This window comes from Lotus japonicus, chromosome 2 (genome assembly GCF_012489685.1).
Source record: "Lotus japonicus ecotype B-129 chromosome 2, LjGifu_v1.2".
Classification (NCBI taxonomy): domain Eukaryota; kingdom Viridiplantae; phylum Streptophyta; class Magnoliopsida; order Fabales; family Fabaceae; genus Lotus; species Lotus japonicus.
In genome coordinates, this window is record NC_080042.1 from 45,731,894 (window position 1) to 45,751,607 (window position 19,714).

The following is a 19,714-nucleotide window of genomic DNA, read 5'->3' on the forward strand; positions in this document are numbered from 1 at the left end:
ATCTAATCACGAAACAATGAGCAAACAATATTATCCATGTATGAATCTCATATTCAGGATTGGGTCTCTCAAAAAAGGGTTTTAAATTGGGGTTTCAAAATGCAAAAAAGATCGTATTGTAAAAGGTTTTAGTCTTGCAGGATCGCATTTCAGTTGCACTTTCTTCCACTGCAACCATCATTTATCAGCAAATCGCAACGCACTGGTCGAGACTGCAAATTGAAATTTGCTACAGATACATCTCTGTATAACTCATTAACTACTATTTGATAGATATAAAATTTAAAATTTTCATGTTGCCTGACGCTTCATGAATTATCAAAAAGTTAAGAAAAATAAATTTCCATTAGTTTGGATTAGAAGAGGAAGAGGGAGAAGGAATGTACCGAACAACAAGAAGAGCGTCATGTCTTCATTGAACTTTGTGAGGATAAGATCAAACAGGGCCTCACAAAATAAGGGTTTAAAGTAAAGAGATAAAAAAATGTCATTCTCTTGCTCCGAGAATGGGAGTGATCATTCATGGAGGGTCCAATGTGGTAAAAGGGGCAATCAATGACACGTTCGAGGGTATTTTCTTTGTCCTGTGCATTGTGTAGGAAGGTATGAATGTAGTCGAAACAATATTTTGGCAAAAAGACCAGACTGGGTAGGAGCAGATGGGAGGAACGTATGGGGCAGTGACTTCATTATTGAGTCCATTCGCATGGAGTGTAGTTTTGTGCCTCTTAGAGTTTGAGACAAGGTCTTGAGAATTCATGGATAATAGTAGATGATTGGGTTGTGATTGTAATTTTTGAAGAATTCAATGTTACCCATAGGCCTTTTATACATCCATAGGTACAGATTTCACGATGCACCAAACAAGAAACATTAATTAGAGAAATTATAGAGAATTTTTAAAGTATGTAGTTTTAAAATTGATTTATTGCTTCTAATTTCAAAATCATCACCATGCATGAATCTGCAAAATATTGAAACTCTACAATTAATATTCAAATTAATAAATATAATAACTACTTAGTTTACAAGGTAAATTTTCAAATGACCATTAATTAACGCATTGACTTTCATAAAACTTAGTACTTAAGTTTCGAGGGAGTGAAAAAATTTCATAACCATTGTATAAATGATGTTTAAAATATTGACTGCGATACAAGTTTATTAGTATTTCAGTTAAAAAAAATCTGGCTATAGTTAATGATTTTAAATGCATATGAATTATTTAGGAAAACTAATATTTAATTAAATACTAAACTATTTATTTATTTAATAGTAATAACTAATAGGAAAATAATTAACTTTCATATCAATAAATATAATAACTACATAAATTAATATCTAAATTCTAAGTGACTTTTTACTAACAAATTCAATTTAATAATACTAACTTCTTTGCTTTCTACTGACTGTAAATTTTAATTTTTATTGTATTAACTACCTTAAAAGTTCTGTAAAAAATTATTATTTTAGCAATTTTAATTTCTAATAATATATTGTTCCTCTTGCTATTGATGTTTTCTGTTTTATTTACTCCACTGGAGGCTGTATTTTATTGTGGGTTTTTTCCATCCTTTTATATAATATATTTTCTTTTTCCCAAATAGGAATATTTTAGGAATATTTTACTTTTATCGCAGTAGGATATATAGTTCTTAAAAGTAAATTCTTGTGAATTTTTATCTAATTCAGATTAAATAATATTCATTGTCAATAATACAAAATTTACACACATTCTATTAAAATTAAACTCAACATTTTTCAATAAACTCGTTCATTCTACATCTAATATGTATTCACTTTCCGTAATTTCCAATTTAAAAAATGAATATTTCCTGCATCTCTCTAATGTCTTACTGGTTCCTTACATTTAACATATGTATCGACAAATAAAATAGGAAACTTCAAGACTCTTGCCAAACATAAGTTTTGTTGTATGTTTATTGGGTGGGACCTCTTTGGAGGCTGGGGTTCTCGTCAAGCCCATGAACCATACCTCCGTTTTAATTTTTTTGGTGGCTGAGTTTTTTAGTGTTCTTGATTTGGGGATAAATTCAAATTGGCTAGGTTTGGGTTCAATTCGGTGGGGTGTGTTCTAAATGAAGAATTGAAGATGAGATTATTGCTTTTTGCTTCATGAAGATATTTTTCTCTAGATGAAGATGAAGATGAAGATATTGATATTTAACTTCAATACATTTTTAAATACTCATTTTAAGTAAATAATGTTTTTCATTGTTCATTATCCATGTCTAAGTCGTTGGCATCAATAATTGATGGTACCATGCTGCAATTCGGTGGGGTGTGTTCTAAATGAAGAATTGAAGATGAGATTATTGCTTTTTGCTTCATGAAGATATTTTTCTCTAGATGAAGATGAAGATGAAGATATTGATATTTAACTTCAATACATTTTTAAATACTCATTTTAAGTAAATAATGTTTTTCATTGTTCATTATCCATGTCTAAGTCGTTGGCATCAATAATTGATGGTACCATGCTGCAACAAGATTCAGCGGACAAAAGCTGACCTTCAGTGAGGAATAAAATCATTTTTTTTTTGAGTCAAATAAAATCAAAAATTTCAAAGACCAAAATGCAAATTTACTCTGCCGACGTTATAGTTAGAGGAACCAAAACCATAAAACCCGATGTTATCTGGTTTGAGTAGAATTGCATTTTGTTAAGTATAAATTTGAATATTCCACTGTATTTATAATTTTAGAACATCTATAAATTTTCAACTTCCAAACATGAGCATCATAGAAATATTTATAGTAATGTTTGGGTTCCAGCTTTACTTGCTAGAGTATAAATGACAGTTTTTGCTAATGGATGGAGAAATTCCAAAGTGTCTGCAGACTAGGGTAGTGCACTATTCTTGCTTCAAAATATTTGACGTCAGGCTATATCTAAAACACAAATCATAGGTGCTGTACATATCTACACAAATCTAAGAACTATACATTTCAACATTATTATTTTCTTTCATAGTAGGTTGATTTACATATACACGACATCAAAAATGAATGAAGAGAAGCAATCAAGGCTTTCCTTAGCTAAGATAGTGAGCAAAGCTATTACAAACTAGAGCAGGACAGCAGGGTCATAGTTTGATGTAACTGAAACCTCTCAGCTTGTTGTCATTCCAACCCATCTCACCTTTTGCAAAATAATGAAAACCTGACCGCACCCAATATTCCAATAGATGAACAAACATCCCATTCTGCCAACCCATCTATGTAGCGCTTCTCAACTTCTCATCATGTATGGGTCTTTCTGCATTGATATAGTTATTGGGCTCCACTTCAGCCTCATATGATGAAAGCAGCTTTCTCTGCATGAAATTTGCAGCATGCACACATCAGTAAAGAGGCTCACCAACATATATAGAATTTCTTTATCATTGCTTTCCTTCATTTAACATTCGATTGGATGTCTTTTCAGCCAATCAATTCCACAAGTCATGCTAATGAGTAGTGATAAGATTATCAAACTGGAAAATGAGTATACTCTCTAAACATGCACTTTGCGAATGTGTTTGGTTTAAGCAGCAACGATAACCAAATAATGCATCCAGTATACCAAAGAAGTGTTTAATTAAAGATTAAAAGATCATAGGCTCTGGTTGTTTGTACTGAATGTTTCCTCAAGATAATCAATACTATTTGAATTCCTTTCTTTGTTGGCTTCTATAAAGCACTGTATTGGTATCAATGATGGGAGAAGCAGACACTGGATATCAGTGTTATTAATGGCGGAGAGCCAAAAACCCGCCATATTTGACAAATAATGATGGCGGATGGTGGACTATAGCGGATTATGGCAGGATATCGGTCACGGCGGAAAGCCAAAAACCCTCCATGAGAATTCGCCAAGGCGGCCCCTTGGCAGATATTTGATAACACTGGATTAAATAAAACCTGGCTTTGAAAATAAGGCAGTTGATGCCCTTTATAGGAAGATTCAGTTTCAGACTCATCCAGAGTTCATTTCTAGGAATTGAATGACTTGGAAGAAGTGATTCAAGCTGATGACAAGTTGAGCGAGATTGTGCAGAACCTTTCAAGTGATAACAAGGACATCAAGGCTTCAAACTAACTAAAGAGAGACTACGGCCGAATGGAGAGATTATAGAGGAAGTACTGGCTGTAAGGCATAATTCACAAGGAATGGAGGTTTTGGGCAAATGGAAACATTTTCCTTCTTGTGAAAATTCTTGGGAGACTTTAACTAAATTTCAGGAGCATTTCCCAGGTTTCCACTTCGGGGACAAGGTTTGTCTTGAAGAGGGAAGAGTTGATGTGACCCAGGGAATCAAGAGTACTAAGGTATACGTGAGGAGCTATGAAGCACGGACTCGGACACGGACACGGACACGGACACAGGCGGGAACGCCTACACGGCAAAACTCCAAAAAATAGGATACGGGGACACGGCATATATATATATATATATATATATATATATTAAAAAAAAAGAAACATGATAATATGTTCACAAAATTAAGAGAAAATTGTACTATAATATGTTGATCAATTCAATACAATAACATACATAATTAAGTCAGTAACAATGCAGCTTAATAAAAGCAAAAGAAGCTTGAAAATTGTACTATTTATCAATATCAGACTGCATTTTACCAAAGATTAGGAGAATTAGAACTAAAACATCATTCAACCACTAGTTTGACTGCATGGTAATCAAAAATTTCAGAAAGTCTTACATATTTATGGTAGTGTATATGTATATATAATATAATCGATCAGGAGAAACCTTAAGAAACTAATTTAGGATTGTATATCTGTATATTTGGGATTGAATCATTGTAATTAACACTATTGATACCGAATCAGATTGATCTTAGAATTCTGAAGTACAATGATGTGCAGTAAAATGGGATTGAATAAATGAATGGCACTTAAGGGGTGCAAACCCTGTTACAAACAGGAAAAACAAAGAACCAAGAAAAGCAAGGGAAGAAAGCATTCACAGCGTCATGTTTGTGCATTATGAGCCACAGATTCTGTTTTAATTACGTTTGTTTGATGTTTAATTAGATAAGGTTGTTTTATTTTTTTTAAGTCAGAAAATAATAATAAAATAGTACAAGTGTCCCTTATGTGTGTCCAGCCACAAAGGTGTGTCGGCTCAATATACAAGCCGTGTCCACGCCGTGTCCAAGCCGGGTCCGAGCCAAGAAATAATATTTTTTTATTCAGACACGCCCCAGACGTGTCCGACACGTGACACGTGTCGGTGGCGTGTCCGTGTCGTCCGCGTGTCGGACACGCGGACACGCCTCTGTTTTGAAGTGTCCGTGCTTCCTAGGTGAGGAGGAAGAAGAGGGGCAATGCACACGATCATGACCAGCAGACAGAAATATCAAGAAAGGACTCAATTTCGTAACTAACTGACTAGTTGGTAGTACGGTGAAAGAAGGCACATGCATGATTCTATTGCATGGGGAGGGTATAAGCTATGTTGTCAATCCCAGATCTCAGCGCGTAGCGGTCGGCCCCAAAAATGGGATAGCGGATAGAGGTATTGCAACTTTTGTCCATATTTTGTATAATTTATACCATATATATATGCTAAATCAATGGTAAATATTACTCGAAATGCATAACATATTCATACTTGCATAGTAGCAAACTAGCAATAAAAGTCAAAGGTCTTGAGAGAGCAAGGCCGAAAGGGCACGGGAAGTGAAGGAAGCAAGGAGAGGGTCGAATTCTTCCTCCCATCTAGGAATTTTTGTTGTGAAAACCCAGAAATGCTCCTAAAAAGACCCTCGTGTTTAAAATTGGAGGACCTTTTTTAAAATGTCAGACCCTTCCTTGTCCCGCTGGGATCGCGTGAGAAATGGGTCGGGATCCTCGCCGGGACGGCCGGGACAATGAAGTGGATTGGGACGGTGGTTATCATCCTAGTACTTGGCCGAGATGGGATGGCACAGTGGAATCTCGCGGGATCACGCAGGGATTGACAACCTAGGATATAAGTGTGACTGATGAGGTAGGAAGGAATTAATTTGGACATGGGCGAGGCTGGCTAGGATATGCCTAGGGAAATTTTCATTCTCCTCTTTCTATTGTATGGTTTCATGCCGGCACTTGATATCAGTCCATTCATGCCTATTTCCAGTTAATATGAAACATTCCCCCTCAGTATTTATTATCACTTCTCTAGTACCTACCAATTTCAACTGATGAGATGACTAGACTCTAGAGGATAGGATGTCTTGCAATACACTCCCGGAAATCATACTAGAGGATAGGATGTCTTGCAATAGCACTCCCGAAAATCATATTCTAATGATATCAGCAGTAAAAACAGAACAAAAAAGATAACATTTTACCATCATGGACTCTCAGGTTGCTTGTACAGGGTCTAGTGGAGGCATATACGCATCATGAAATACTTAACATTTACATCAATCTAAAGATCAGTGGAATGAATACTTACATGATCCTCAAAATCTGGACTAGTCAAATTGATCGACAAGTTTCTCATCAGCAGTAGCACCTAAATAGAGCCAAGGCCATACATTTGTAAGGAATACTTATCAAGTATAATTTCATTTACACAATTGTACATGGACAAGTCAATAATAAATCAGGTCCAATATCTCAACTAAAGAAGTAGCAGTTAATTGCCTGAAACATATTGTAAAACAATTTGCCAAAATGTAATTAGAACATAGTTCAATCTCACTGAATAGACAAATATTAAACTCTAAGAACACACATATACATACCGTCTCAACATCTATCCGGTCCATCTGTTTTAGTCTCTGCACATGCTCAGTTGCATCTGGGTCAAATACACTGCCAATGAAGCCATATACCTGAGAAAAATCTGGAAGAACTGCATTAAAAAAAATTTGTTAATGCAAATTAAAATATCAAGACAATATTAAATATAGAATGATTAGTAATATCATAAAGAGGAAACATGCATGAACAGAAAAAGTTTCATCTGGAATCCGGGAAGTCTATATGGGGGTATCTGAAGAAAACTCATCAGACAGCTTCCAAGACATGATAAATATTAGATGAAATTCATGAAACAATTAAAAAAAATACCATAGACTATTCAGTAAGTAAATAAATATCAAAATTACAATATGTTCCAGGTGTTGAAGTGCATCAAATCTAATGATTTAAGTTACCATTGAGAAAATCTCAAACATTAGATTTTCAGCATTATATGTGGAGTACAGTGAATCTAATAAAATATTACACTTTATATTTTTTCAGACTTGAAGTTTAAATCACCACACAAGGTAAGACAATGATTACCAAGAACCATCTCCAAGATGTTGATTAAAAATTAAGCTACTAACAACCCCAAATAGTGTAGTTTATGGATATGAAACTCGTGTACACGCTGAAATATACATTATATGAATCTGCTAGCTGACATTGAGTTTATAACAACGCACATACACGTAACAGTCAATGAAAATCAATTTGCAATTACAAATGAAAATCACTAAAGCCTTGCCTCTCAAAGGATGGCTATTATTCCCTTGACCATTAGATTCACCAACTGGTCGAACTTTAGGAGTGCTTTCAGAGCTACTGCAAGAATTATTCACTTTCGGCACTGGAAAAGACATAATATTCATAACACAGGAAAATAATTAGTTTTTGTGTTGCCAAAAATATATTGAACAAATGATGTCAATTATTCTCATGAACAAAAGTTCAGGAAAATAAATAAATAAATAAGTAAATAAATAAATTAAGATACAGAACAATGCAGCCTTCAATACCATGCAATAAATTGGTTGTTTGCAAGGTGTGGTTTGACCAGGACGACACAGCAGTGTTTATAGTAGGAGTTTTAAGCATTGGTAAGGAATCATGCTTAATATATCCAGGTTCAAGCAAAGCAGATGAAGATTGAATAGATCCTGATACTTGTGAGAGTACAGGAGCTGTCAAATATCAAATACAAATCATTAGAAAGAATTGCAGTGAAAATTTGTCGCTGAGAATAAAAATATATGGTGAAAGATTATGACCACTTTTTGTAGCTTTTTGAGGATATGGATGGGCAGCTTTTCTTTTCGGCCTCGGTGGAGGAAGATGTTCACTTGTCCCACTCTTCTGAACCTTTAGAAAGTATTTCTGTGCATGACTACGTATCTACATAGTAAGAAGAAATGGTCATATTAGAAATTAAGGCATGCATATTGCATTGACACTTAAAAACATAAAACAATACAAGCTCTGAAAACTAAAAACATTCATATACATGCAGACCTTTCAAGCAAGCTCAGCTGCAGATACTCTACAATGAACAGCATAAAATATTTTCTTACGTATTCCTGAGAGGTATACAACGAATAAGCTCCCTGTTAATTAACATATGCTGCTTTTTGTATTTACGTTTTCTGCTTCTTGTCAGATGTAGAAAATAAAAATGTTCCCAACCCTGTTTAGCTGATGCTGATTGGGCTACTATTATGGATGATCATAGATCTACTTCAGTGTCTTGCTCATTTCTTGTACCTAATCTCATCTCTAAGTAGTCCTGCAAACAATCTGTGGTTGCTATGTAGTACTAAGGCCAAATATCAAAGTTTAGCTCAATTATCTGCTGATATTATTTGGTTGCAGTCACTACTACAACAAATAAAGTTTGCACTGCTGTTCCTTCTATGTATGTATTGTGATAATCTTATCGCACAACCCTGTTTTGCAGGCAAGCACAAAACATATGAAATTGGACTTGTTGTTTGTCAAGGAAATGGTCACTAATAAGAAGCTCCATCAGCATTTGCCTGCGGATCTTCAAATAGCTTATCCCTTTGACAAAACCTCCTCCATCAGGTAGGTTTGTGTGATGCCTCTCTACACACCCCAGTTGTGCTTAAGCGGAGGATTGAAGTAAAAGTACCATGCACAGCTGGGTACATAGGATCACACTCTTAAAAGTTATTTATCCGTTGTAAGAACTGTTTGCTAGTCAGTTAAAGTTGGTTTCTGTTCACAGCTCATCAATGAGCTTATCTACTGATACTCGATGTAATCTATTTCATTCAAGGAATACAAACAGTCTTCCCACAAGCTTAAGTTTTCTTAGCTAAATGTAAAAACAACATAGCCAACGAACCACATTCTGACATCATGGATTTTCTCTCGCCAATTATTTTTTAACTTCATGAAACATGGCATATCATGATAGAAACCTCATTTTTATTGATAGTAAACCCTAATTCCCAATTGGAAACTAGGGTAAAGATACAAGAGAAAGGGATACCAAACACCCTCTCTAACCCTAGAAAGAGAACCACTTCTCTCTCTAAACCCAATTCCTAACTGAATACAAAGATACCCCTAATGTTCACTAACCTCTCTTATTTATAGGCAACATGCCTTATAACTGTCTAACTAACTTCCTAACAACTAACAATTCCTAACTAACCCTGCATTCCTATCAATACGCCCCCCCTGAAAATTCACCTTGTCCTCAAGGTGAAGACAAATGACAAGCTACATCATGGAACAACTATCTCAAGAATCCAAATGGGACAAGCACAACTTCCACCTGGATCCCATTGCAGAAAGCAAATATTCCCAGCCACATAAGAATTGGATAACATCTTCATAGGCCAACTCAAATAACTGTTGCCAAGGTTCCCATTCTGGAAAAACAATGTGTAGAAGACCAAGCGGTTGCCAAATGGTTGAAGGAGCAAGGTAGCAGAACCTTCAAAAACTAGCCTCCCCAAACTATATAACTCAGCACTTTGAGAACCCAAGCTGTAAAAACCAGCAGCTAACTCAGCTGAATCCAAGCCCATTTCATACACAGCTCTAATTTCCACCTCTCGAGCCCACCTTCTAACCTGGGCATGACCCATCTTTAGCATAGCATCACCCTTGTTGAATATCTATTAAGATTTAGTTTATTATTAGTCTTATCTCATAGAGATATTGTTAAGATTTGTTTATCTATTTTAGATTAGTATCTATTTAAATAGAGATGATATCTATTTAATTAGAGATAGGTTTAGATAGATTTAGTTTGTTTTTATCTCTTTGTTAGTCTATATATATTGTAGTCTATAGTCAAGTATTAATCAATGAAATACAAGTAATATTTTATCAAATTCAAGTTGGTATCAGAGCTAGTTTTGATCCCTCCGCTGTGAGGGGGCTCCTCCCCCGTGAGCCCCCTCATGGTGACTTTCCAGTTTCCAAATCTCTTTGGATTTATTTTTCTTACTTTGCTTCCGCTTGTTATTTCTAGCCGTTTTCTTACGGCCTCGTTTCTTTCTGATTATGGCTCCCTTTCTCTTGGAGCCCTAGTAAAGTTCAACCACTATCAAATCAACGGTCGGTTCGCTGTGCCGCCTTCCCAGCCATCGTTCGTGATGCCGCTTCCACAGAAAGGTTCGCCATGCTCTCTTGATTCTGTTCCAGCGGTCGGTTTCTCCATATCTGCCCTTCTTGCGTGTCGTTTGTGGCCGTGACTCGTGTTAAAGTGTCTGAACCATGCTACTGTGGGATTTTGTTACTGTGGTTTTTGCTTCTTTGGGTTTCGTTTGCAAGTTGTTGATGGAGCAGTGGTTTGGTGGACAATAGTTATCACTTTTGGTTACTCTTGGTAGTCTAAACGAGGACTTAAAACTACAATTGGTGTAGTTGTGGCAAGACACATGGTGCCCTGATGAGAACCAGAATACAGAAATAGAGAACAAGGTATGAGAATAAGGAAACACTTGGATTAATACTGAAATAGAAGAAACAGAAATGCAATAGCTACTGCTATTGCCCCAGAGTAAGACTCCTGTAGAAGAAGAGACTCTCTTCACTCTACTCTTAACAACCTATTTCTCAACATACCCCAACCCTCATCCTAACAGAAACTTATATAGGAAACCTTCTCTCACTCTTTTGCACCTTCCTACCCGCAAAAGGCGTAACTAACTGTGCCAGCTCACTCCTCAAAAGATTCCCCTCCTCTCTTATTCTTTCTAACATAAACTTTCCATATTTTGGGCCTAGACTCATGAGCTGCAGCCCCACTTCCACTAAGGGTTCTATCATGCCCTCACGCTTGTTCTCTTTCCTTTTTGCCCACATGTTCTCCAGATTCTTAGGCATAAGAATTTCAGTTCTCGGTTTTTCGCGGTTCTTGCCCAGAACCAGTCTTCCTCTCCTCCCTGTTCCATTCCAGAAGTCCATTGGTCCAGATTGGCAGCAAGGAAGTATGCTCGTATTACTCAAAAACTTGTTTCAACACTAAATTTAAGGATCTCAAGATTCAGAACATGGTTGGCTCTAGTTTCTTGTTTTGGTTTCTTGTTTTTTTTATGGCACAGTGTGGTTTTGGAGTTGGAAAAGATTTTTGCTCTCTATTAAAGTGGAGAATTGGTTTTGCATTGTGTGGTTTGTTGGTGTATAAATTTTGGACTATTCTCTCTCCGGCAGCAGCAACTTCTCAAGTTAATTATATTTGTTACAAGCTATGCATATGACATATATGCTCTAGCTTGAGGGGAGGATCTGGATATTGTTAAATTTTAATTATATTTGTTACAAGCTATGCATATGACATATATGCTATAGCTTGAGGGGAAGTGTTATTAGAGACTACGGTCAGCCACCACCGTCGGATTTCAAGCCACGCGCCCTCACGTGCCTCCCATCTCTCTGCGTGTGAAGTCCACGCGCCGCTCTCTCCGCTGCTTTGTTCTAGCTGGTCCTCTTTGTGTATCAGCCAGGTTTGGTTTTAAGGATCCTCTGTTTTGACGTGTGTTGTGTCGTCACAGTTGTGATCATCCGGTCGTCCTCTCCCTGTTTGGTTTGTGGGTTTGCTATTTTGACCCTGTTTGGACGTTTCTCGTGCCATCTCTCATTGTTGGCCAAGTTTGGTTTGGTTTGGTTTGGTTTGGTTTGGTTTAGTTTGTTTTAGTTTGGTTTGGTTTGGTTTAGAGTTTTAACTCTGTTTTGTCGCTCAGGTTCCGCATTGGATTTTGAGACTTGAGTTGTTGTTTGCGTCTCATTGATCGAGATGCTCTTATAATACCGCTCTTGGCTGACTTTATGCAATTTGGTTTTGAAGGTGACAATGTCACCTTCGTTTGTTTCGTCTCGATTGTTTGGTTTTCTGGTTTAGGGCTTCAGCTGCGAGTTGCGCTGGCCCACTCTCTAATGTTTGAGAGTTGTCTGTGTCAAAGTTGACACCATTGTTTGTCTTAGAAGCCATCAATCGATCGACCTCAAGTATGTTTTGTTTCTGTGTGGTTGTTGTTGGTGAGTTGTTGCTTCAGCCTTGTTTTGTTTTCGGGCGTATTGTTGCTGGTTTTTTTTCGCCCTTGTTTGCTGGCTCAGCTACCCTACGACACTCCAGAAGAATTGGTTTTTGTCTTGCATCAATTTCAGCCAGATCAAGTATGAGAAGTTGTCTTTTGCCTGCCCATGAATTTAGCAGAAGTTCAAAAGATTATTCAATTTGAAGTATGAGAAGTTGGCTTTTGCTGCCATGGATTTACTAGAAGTTTGAAAAGTTATTCAATTCAGAGATTTGCCAAGACTGTCATTATTAAGGGATATCTATTAAGATAATTTTCTTCTTGGGTTCGATTTGTTACAAGCTTAAAGCTAAGTAAGCTTTAGCTTGAGGGGGAGTGTTGAATATCTATTAAGATTTAGTTTATTATTAGTCTTATCTCATAGAGATATTGTTAAGATTTGTTTATCTATTTTAGATTAGTATCTATTTAAATAGAGATGATATCTATTTAATTAGAGATAGGTTTAGATATATTTAGTTTGTTTTTATCTCTTTGTTAGTCTATAGTCAAGTATTAATCAATGAAATACAAGTAATATTTTATCAAATTCAAGTACCCTCAACAGTAGTGAAAACCGGAATATAGGGATCAAATGAATGCCAAATTATCAAAGGTACTCTAGTGTGATCAAGGTGGCAAAGGAGCAATATGATATTGGAAGATTGCTTGTTCCTATCCTTCATTTTAGTCACTGTCATTACTTTAACCATGTCTTGGATACAAATAGCATAATCTCCCCAATTCCTTGCCATGGTGGCTGTGAAAATTGACTCATCATCATGGTTCCCTAGATTGCTGAATAGTTGATACTTGAACTCAGCAGGGAAATAACTACAAGGTTTATAAACCTCATTATCAACTCTTTGGACCAAGAACTCAAGTTTACCCAATATACTATACTCCACAGAATGACAATATAGAACAAATCACTTAAATACTTGTTCTTAGCCCCCACTGTTCTTCGACTTCCTCCCCCATCCTCATATTGTGTCCACCCGGATCAATTAATAACCCCAAAATACTGTCTTGCTCCTGTCCAGTACCAAGATGGCCAAAACTAGTAGTAAAAGCTTCAACAATCAATTTGTTTGTACTACCATGGCCTTGTTCCAATCTACCAAAAAATTTATATGCATACCTGTGTTGCAACTCACAATCAAAGCTGAAGTATAATTTTGACACAGCAATCCCATCCTCTTCAATGCCTACACTTGTAGTCAACAGCATAGTTCTCTGTAACTCTTTGAAATGAGTTCTGGTTCCCTGCTTCAAGTACATGGGCAGATTGGGTTTTGACCCAAAAGCTGATAAGTTGGCCCAATCTATTAATTTGACTCCACTATTCTGTTGTAATGCCCAATCCCCCCTTTTAGTGTTTTGGGATTGTCCCATTCGCTTAGAAAAAATGTTCAACTCAGACCCAATCCTTGCTGGCCTCGTCTCTGTTTTGAGATCATTCCAGAAACAGTACCACTCACGCATGGTTACAGTGATCAGTTTAGCTTGTCTCTTATCTTCGACTTTCCCTTTGATCACCACACAAATAGTTGATTTCGATGAAATTAGTGGCAGAAACTGTACCTGCATGTTTGCTGCCTTCATCTCCTTCGCTTGTGGAATTGCTCTCGTCGACACCTCTCTTGCCGTTTGCGAAGTAGCGAACTTTGCAGGAGTACTGTGCTCTGACGGATCCAATGATGGAGGCAGATCCTCCTTGCGACATTGGAGAAGACTCATCTTCAATCTGTCATCTCTCTTCCCCATTGGTGCACGACTTGCGACGATAAACTCCACCGACGTCGACGCCCACAAAGCCCCAATATTAGGCAGTTTCGCCGGTGGACGATTTACCATCTCCGGCATGCAAACAAGCGTGTTTGGCGGTTTCACCGGCGAACGTTTTGTCTTCTCCGGCCCACCAAGAAATGTGTGTGGTCGCTTCCATGGTGGCTGCATGGTGGTTTCCGTCAACGTGGCCTCCGCAGCAACTTGTAACATCGTGCCCAACACATCACCATTTTGGACATGCAGGATCTTGCCACTCTTCATCTCCAATTGCGGCATTGCTACCTCTGATGCAAGATTGAAGCCCTTCATCGCAAAAGTTAGGTTTTTCTCCACATCTGAAGCGAACTTCGATTCCTTTCGCAGTGCCTCCGCCGCTACTCGATCTTCCTCCGCCGCTTCAACATTGGGTTCCAGCGTCTCCTCAGAAGTCAAATCTTCCTCTGCTTCTGATGGTTGCTCACCCACCGTAGCGTATCTCTCTTCTTCCACCATCGTCTTCGTTCCTCTCAACAACGCCGCTGCTGCCGCTGTTCGCTCCGCTTCGATTGCAGCCTCCGATTCTCTCTGCGCAGCCTCTGCTTCTCTCCTTTCTTGTTCCCTCTATTTTCTCCTCTCTTCAAGTTCTCGCAATTTGTTCTCCAATCTTGAGATTTCTTTCTCAAGATCAGGATTTGCAACAAGTCGCACCCCCATTTTCTTCGCCACCGCCGCTAGGACGAACTCGTTCTTTCCGGTGATAGCCTCCACTGACTCCATCCTCGCTCTCAATTCTTGGTTTTCCTGAACAACTTCTGAACTTGCCATTCTTCTCCTTTCCTCTTGCGCAGCCCAGGATTGTCGTGGTTCAGGCACCAGGATGGTGCTCTGATACCAATGATAGAAACCTGATTTTTATTGATAGTAAACCCTAATTCCCAATTGGAAACTAGGGGAAAGATACAAGAGAAAGGGATACCAAACACCCTCTCTAACCCTAGAAAGAGAACCACTTCTCTCTCTAAACCCAATTCCTAACTGAATACAAAGAAACCCCTAATGTTCACTAACCTCTCTTATTTATAGGCAACATGCCTTATAACTGTCTAACTAACTTCCTAACAACTAACAATTCCTAACTAACCCTGCATTCCTATCATATCACCTCGAACTGATTTTTGAATAACCCTTTTCTTGTGATGGCTCTTTTGACTTCCTTCCCAAGACACCAAGAACAAGAACAAATTTTAAAAGAAAATGAGAAAAGGATACTTACATGTTGCAACCTAAAATGAAAGGTCTAGAATAAAAAATTGAAATATTAACAATAATGGAGCTCTTCTGGAATAGAAATGTTTTTCTTTTTTCAATTTTGAATTACCTGTATAACAGTCTTTGATCCAATAAATGCTTCAATCTTCTTCCAGTCACGGTCAAATCTGGATATAAAAGTAAAGGAACAAAACAATGTGAGGACTATATCAAATGGCGACACCAAGTCCAATATAGAAAAAAAGCAAACACTAGCTTTAATTTGAAGTACTAAATTTCATATCTGGAAAGGAATTAAGTTTCAACCTTTAAATGAAGCTCTCTATCATGAGGATGCAATGACTTCCCCAATCTTTAGTTATTATTTATCAACATTCAAATGTTATACACGCCCACACAGGTATGAAGTGTATGTGATTAGAGAAAAATGACCATATTTTCAAAGACTTTATGTTTATCAGGAAGTCTTATGTTTATGGTTTCGCTTTGTGCCCTCATACATGTTTCAAAGGAAGTTCTATTACTAAAAGTCAAAGAGATTATACAGCTTTGCATTTTTAGTCACTGTGGCTGACTTGTTTCTTCTTAGGGTTTTCCCCCTTTTCAGGAGTGATTTTTATCTACCCACCAGATGTATGATTATTTCTATTTTCCATAATATTTTCTTCTAAAGAAAAGGATAATAATCAATCCCTAATATGACAACATAAAATTAAAGAGGCATTTGCAGTGACATGGCTCTAGCCTCTAGGTCATTCTATAGTCCACCATGAGCAAATAATATATTTACCATGCTATTAAAATCACAAGGGGGAGAAAAAATTGTCAAACTATAGGCATTTTAGGTCTAATTGCTGATTATGAACCAAGGCAATCTGCATAACATATTGAATGCTGCTTTAGATTTATTGGTCCCATAGATTATCCTATCTATTTTTTTCCTTATGTGATTATAAAAACTAATGGATATAGATGCACCTATTCTCCTTCATTTATTCATTATCCACAAGAGAACTACATTTTTCATTCTGTGAAAATAGTAAATAGTTCAAACAGCTTAATCCAATTTGATTGGGAGCCTGTGTCTATCGGAGGTTACTAACTGCCAGAAGGGAAACGGGAAGCCATGTTCAATTGGTTAAACCCACAACCACAAATGCAATATATGAACAGAGGATTCCTATTTATGTGGATTGGAATTTACAAATTATACCAACATAATTTCAGGGGAAATTCTAGTTCTAATATAAAGCCAGAGCGCAATCTCGGCATTCTCTCTCTCTTTGAAAATGGACAATTCAACTCTCTTTACATCTGTTATCTATTACTTGTATGGCAGACAGGAATTAAACCAAAAGCGAGATTTTGACACCATAAAGAAAGAAAGAAATGTTCCTTCTAACTTTTCAAAAACATTTATAAAGAAAAAACTGTCTATCAAAAACATTTATATATCCTCTCTTCCAAAGCAACTCATCCATACTCTTAAACTATCCTAAAATTAAAACTAGGAAACCTCAGGGTCTCCTTGGTTTTACAAAACGTTTCTGTTTCCATTTCCCATTTCCACTGATAATCACAACTTGTTCTTGCTTTGTTTCCTACTGGAAATGATGAAAACCAACAAGCTGGCATTTCTTAGGTAATTATAAGTGATAAAAGACGGTTTTCTAATACGAAACATGCCCTTAATTCACTGCTGTTTCCCTGCAAAACTAAGCAAAAAAAACCAGCTTTCCCCATTCCAAAATTTCCACATTCATAAAAAAAACACCATTTCCTCCCTCACAAAATCGACACAAAAAAACCCTAAATTTCACACCTATGCATCCAATTCAGCAGAAACTTTACACTAGTTACAAAATCAGCTTTGAAACTGAAAACTAAAATTCAATCACCACATTTTCAGAAGAACACAAAGGAATAGCAAACATTACAGTTGAAGAGCTTCGAGGAACTTGTCGTGCTCGGGTTCTGTCCAGTTCTCCCTAGACTTGGTAATAGTGTAGGGCTTCCGGATCTTCTTGGCGGCGTCCTCCGCGGCGGAAGAGACGGAGGCGAAGGGGCTGAGACCCGGTAAAGCCATGGTGCTCGGGTCCAAACAGAACCCTTCCGGCGGATTCGGGTTTTTGGATACCATTGGAAGATTTTTAGAGAGAGAGATATTCGGGTTTTGCGGCGAAACGGTAGGGAGGGTAATTTATACAGAGACGTGTGGATCCGATTCGTTAAGATCGCTGCTTAGTACGGTGTGGTTCAGGGTTTGGTAGTGTGAGACCTGGACCAATGGTTGGTTAATTGGTTGCCACCATCTCGTTGTAAAAGCGGCTTCGGTAAGTAATTGAACTCTTTATTTTATTTTATTTTATTTTAATGAGAATTTTTTATCCAATACTTAAGAAGTTCAGCTATTTAATGGTTTAATGATTGTGTTAGAATTTAATCGTCTTTTAATGCATTACTCATTTACTTGAGAAAATAAAATTTTATCATTTCAAAATAGAAGATAAAATTTTACATCTATGATCTATCCATTTATTTATGAGTTGTCTAAATGATTTATGAGAAAGTTTGGTTAAATAATTCATTGTTCCATCACATTAAAAATAAATGAGCTCAAATTTCTATATTTTATTTATTAATTTATTTATAAAAAAATTCAAATTTATTGGTAGATTAGAAACTAAAAACAACAACAAAAGCAAAAAAAAAAATCTGATTAAAATCCAGCACGTTAAGGACCTCTCTTGGAGGAGTTCCCACGTTTTCAACCTCGATTTATCATTTAAACTCATCTTAGCAAGTACATCTGCAAGTTTGTTTTGCACCTTCAGCATCTGTGTTTTTGCTATGTAGGCTGCATAAGCATGGAGATTGAGTGAAACTGAATTCGTAAAGTAGTTCACCATGTCCAAGCAATTCATCTCGCAAACTACTTTCCGTGCACTGGTACGCCACGCCAAAGAGAGGTCGCGGATAACAGCCAGAAGCTCAGCTAGATACACATCTCCAATTCCCTCAAAACTAGAAAAACCAATGATCCAAGCTCCATGATGGTCACGCATCAAGTCGCCACTACCTATAAACGATGAGCCTCTATTGAAACTCCAGTCCGTGTTCCGTTTAGACAAGCCCGCCAGAGGCACATACCAAATACTTGTGGCACAGGTGTTGAAATATCATAAAGGATGTTCCTCTGAACAAATTGCAGCGACCTGACTTCACAATCCAACATTTTATTTCTCCATCGTCAGATCCACCAAAGATTAGGAAGGAATCGAAGAGAGTCTGAGTGCTCAATGATAGCAGTCATCCAGTCCAAGGTATCAAAAGTAAAGAACTGAGGAAATAAATCACAACCAGGTCGGATCCATACCTCTTTGGAATGAGGAAAATCCCTCAAACAATAAAAAATGTCTTCTGAAGGATGGGTACAACGCGTACAAGCTGGACTAACTCCAATATTGCAATAGAATTGATGAGTGTTTGAGGGAACAACTCCATGCAAAACCAACCAATGAGAATTTGTACTTTTTCCAGGACATAAATCATATACAAACATTGTCACAACGAATGAGCAACTGAAATCTTAGAGTGAGAGTTTAGCTAAGCATAAGTCGAGGCTGTAGAATAGCACCCATCTGACGATAAGTTCCATCTCCAAGCATCTTGGTAGGTTTCCCATTTACCCCTGAAACATTAGCGAGCAACACTTGAATCTATTGCGGATTAGTCTGAATTCCTTGCCAATTCCACCCATTATCCCAAACATACTTTACTTGAAGCTTAGTATCACTGATGTTAACAAAAGGCACAAAATGACTAAGGGCTCCGAAACCAAGCCAGTTCTAATACCAAAGAGACGAGTCCCCTTGTTGCAACATAAAGGAGAAACCATTCCTCAATTGATCTCTAGCTTTTATAATGCTACGCCAAGTGTATGAAACATTACCTTTAATTTTGTACTCCAAGAACTTCGAATCTTTCAAATAAATGCTCTCTAGCAACTGGGTCCAAATGCACTTAGGATCCTGCAACATCCTTCAAACTAGATTACCAAGTACAGCTATGTTACCCTTCCTCATCTCCCTTACCCCTAAACCACAACAATCTTTTACATCAGTGACTTTCTCCTAACTCACAAGGTGCCAACTTTTCTTAGAAGGATCCGTACTCCAAAGAAAACGATGACTAACCAAATCAAACTGATTAGAAATTCTAGTGAGTAGCCATGCAACCTACATGTCATACACTGGCAGGGAGTTCAGAAGAAAAAAAAAACATAATTCGAAAATAAACCATAAATAATCACAAATTAGAAAAAATAATCTAAATCCTTTTTAATTTAATTTTCAATGTAT

At 37.2% G+C, this 19,714-nt stretch overlaps 2 protein-coding genes across 3 annotated transcripts; both read right to left on the minus strand.

Moving 5' to 3' along the window:
- Positions 1-2,845: 2,845 nt before the first annotated feature.
- LOC130738110 (protein REVEILLE 6-like) lies at positions 2,846-17,643 on the minus strand. 2 transcript variants are annotated; one of them, XM_057590016.1, is made up of 8 exons: positions 17,291-17,643; positions 15,463-15,520; positions 8,037-8,157; positions 7,782-7,946; positions 7,511-7,612; positions 6,762-6,871; positions 6,470-6,529; positions 2,846-3,338 (listed from the first exon to the last, which is right to left on the minus strand). In XM_057590016.1, exons 1-8 carry the CDS (start codon positions 17,491-17,493, stop codon positions 3,240-3,242), a joined length of 918 nt encoding a protein of 305 aa, XP_057445999.1. In that variant the 5' UTR covers positions 17,494-17,643; the 3' UTR covers positions 2,846-3,239. The 2 variants fall into 2 exon arrangements, with proteins under 2 accessions (XP_057445999.1, XP_057445998.1); XM_057590015.1 differs by having other exon boundaries at positions 8,034-8,157; positions 17,291-17,641.
- On the minus strand, positions 11,216-15,436 carry LOC130738109 (uncharacterized). The gene is made up of 2 exons (XM_057590014.1): positions 13,456-15,436; positions 11,216-13,374 (listed from the first exon to the last, which is right to left on the minus strand). Exons 1-2 carry the CDS (start codon positions 14,595-14,597, stop codon positions 13,248-13,250), a joined length of 1,269 nt encoding a protein of 422 aa, XP_057445997.1. The 5' UTR covers positions 14,598-15,436; the 3' UTR covers positions 11,216-13,247.
- Positions 17,644-19,714: the final 2,071 nt, after the last annotated feature.

Coding starts and splice junctions, on each gene's coding strand:
- LOC130738109 (XM_057590014.1), bottom strand. CDS start 14,597: ATGGTGGAAGAAGAGAGATACGCTACGGTGGGTGAGCAACCATCAGAA. Junction 13,375..13,455: donor GATTGTGAGTTGCAACACAG/GTATGCATATAA, acceptor TTTTACTACTAG/TTTTGGCCATCTTGGTACTG.
- LOC130738110 (XM_057590015.1), bottom strand. CDS start 17,493: ATGGTATCCAAAAACCCGAATCCGCCGGAAGGGTTCTGTTTGGACCCG. Junction 15,521..17,290: donor TTCCTCGAAGCTCTTCAACT/GTAATGTTTGCT, acceptor TTTTATATCCAG/ATTTGACCGTGACTGGAAGA. Junction 8,158..15,462: donor GATCAAAGACTGTTATACAG/GTAATTCAAAAT, acceptor CTTACTATGTAG/ATACGTAGTCATGCACAGAA.